Genomic DNA, 2242 nt, shown 5'->3' on the forward strand with positions numbered 1-2242 from the left:
GAGAGTGAAAAATGTAATGAGAGCTAAATGTAATATGACCCATCTACTTTCCCTCGGCAGTCGAAGGGGGCAGTTTGAAAAAGAGACGCCAGACCCCCTGGATACTGAAAAGCGGTCCCAGTGGAATAAGAACGATAATTTGGCGTGACAGGATAAAACGAGGTCTGAAACGAGAACCCTTGACTCTGTGAGAAATCATAAGAAACTGGAGACGTGGTTGAGACACTTGGCGATGAAACTAGGCTTAGGGTATTTCCCCCACCCACGACACTTGGTGGGTAGTGTGTGGGCGGGTAGCCAGCAGAGGAAGGCATGAAGTTGTGTTGGAGTTTCTCGAGTCGTTTTTGGCGATAGCGACTTCTACAGCTGATGCTTCCTGTACGCTCTTGTTTTCGGAACCTAGCACGACGATTCTGAAACCAAACCTGTGAATAAAAATATAGATCAGGAATTAGTGGGGTAGAAAAATTTTGTGCTTTAAAATTGTGCTGTGATTTAACTTTTAGTAACATCAAGATGTCATCACCTCAAAGCTAATTTTTATAATGAAAAGTCAAATTTCTACCAAAAATGCATACCAAAAAAAATAATAAAAAAGAGAATTTTTTCTTCTAAATTTTAGCAAAATTTGACCAATACAGGGACTTTCACCCGATTGTAGAGTAACTTTAAAAATTCGTTAAAAAATCCAACTTTGATTGCAATCAGCTCAAACTGTCAAAGCAACATAAGTGCATGTATATGCATCAGAAAAAATATAAAAAATAGAAAATCCTTTCCTTTTTATTTTTGATGAAATTGGTTGTTAGATAATACTCTACTCCACACGTACCTGAATCCTGTCTTCTCTAATGCCAAGTCTCCTAGAAAGGTCTTCCCTAGTAAACACATCAGGATAATGTGTGGTGGCAAATATCAACTCCAGCTGGTCCAATTGGCTGTTGCTGTAAGCTGTCCTTGTTCTTTTCGGCTTCTTTGGCTCAGCGTCTTTATCCGTGGTAGAGTTTGAGTCACTCTCTTCGTCACTTGGCCCATAGTCCTCCTCACCACGGTCATCGGACTCAATGTAAGACTCTTCTTTGATGGCCATCGGAGGTCTGGAAGAATCAGGATTATCTTGATCTATATGTATATATGGGGGGAGGGAAGAGATGCAAAAAAGTACATTATTTATTTTTATAAATCCTTAAAAATGCGTGTGCAAATAAGAATTAAACAGCAACCAAAATAGAAGCAGGTGAAATTGCTTATATAAATAATTGCTGTACAAGTAAGTTAATTAAGACAAAAATCTTTAAGTTATCTATGATTGTATAAACAGGCAGGCCGGGTGAATGAGGGATAGTGGGGGAGGTGTTCCAGTACCAGGTGGCTCTCACAAAGCAGTGTTTACACAGCATGACTCTATATGTGTGGTAAACATGGAGAAAGGTTAATAAGATTGGACTTGTTAAATGGTGGGAAGGCCTTATCATAGCATACATACACTCCATGAGCAGCCAATACACAGTATAATATCTAACATATCATGCACTAGAATCATACCCACATACATGTATATAAATATATATTATTATGCAGGTCTGTCATAGTTGAGTTAATAATCAAATAACTTTAAAAAGCGCCTTTAAGCTTCTCTGCACAAGGGAATGAGGAACGGGTCCATCCAGCTAACGTGCTATATGACACACCAAGCTAATTGCATGGGAAGCCAGAATGGAGCAGAGTAGGGATTCGATAAACAACATGAGAGAAATATCATTTATGAAGTCGCCGTTATGCATGTACGTGCATGTATAATCTTAATGCAAGATGCTGTAATTGATAGTAGAGTTAGTCTCATTGATGACTCGCGTGATGGGGTATGGCTTTGTCATAACATTTGATTGTGGATGTTATGCTAAAGAGATTTGTACTTTGTTAGTGAGTAGAAATGAAAACAGGCCGGGATGAGGCTATAACTTAAGATTGTACAAACTGCAAGGAAATAGCCTCAGGATGCATAACAAAGCAGCATTTTGATACAACCTAACCCTTTCTTTATTAGACTATTATACCCTTTCTTTTTTTTTCTCACCTCCCTCTCTCTTCCATTATAGCATAATATACATCTTTCTCTCTATCTCTCTGGTCTCTTACCATCATAGTACATATAGTAAACTTCTTTTAGGCTCTCTCTCTCCTTCTCTCCCTCACTCTCTTTTACTATTACAGTTCATACAGTGTACACTTCTCTCCTTTA

General features: G+C 38.5%; 1 protein-coding gene across 1 annotated transcript; it reads right to left on the minus strand.

The window, feature by feature from the left end:
• Positions 1-6: 6 nt before the first annotated feature.
• LOC100641701 (paired mesoderm homeobox protein 2-like) lies at positions 7-1154 on the minus strand. The gene is made up of 2 exons (XM_011410574.2): positions 833-1154; positions 7-425 (listed from the first exon to the last, which is right to left on the minus strand). The coding sequence occupies exons 1-2, from the start codon at positions 1088-1090 to the stop codon at positions 24-26; spliced, it is 660 nt and encodes a 219-aa protein (XP_011408876.1). The 5' UTR covers positions 1091-1154; the 3' UTR covers positions 7-23.
• Positions 1155-2242: the final 1088 nt, after the last annotated feature.

Source organism: Amphimedon queenslandica, unplaced genomic scaffold (genome assembly GCF_000090795.2).
Source record: "Amphimedon queenslandica unplaced genomic scaffold, v1.1 AMPQUscaffold_7849_Cont20204, whole genome shotgun sequence".
NCBI classification, from domain to species: domain Eukaryota; kingdom Metazoa; phylum Porifera; class Demospongiae; order Haplosclerida; family Niphatidae; genus Amphimedon; species Amphimedon queenslandica.

Coding starts and splice junctions, on each gene's coding strand:
- LOC100641701 (XM_011410574.2), bottom strand. CDS start 1,090: ATGGCCATCAAAGAAGAGTCTTACATTGAGTCCGATGACCGTGGTGAG. Junction 426..832: donor TTAGAGAAGACAGGATTCAG/GTACGTGTGGAG, acceptor TTTTATTCACAG/GTTTGGTTTCAGAATCGTCG.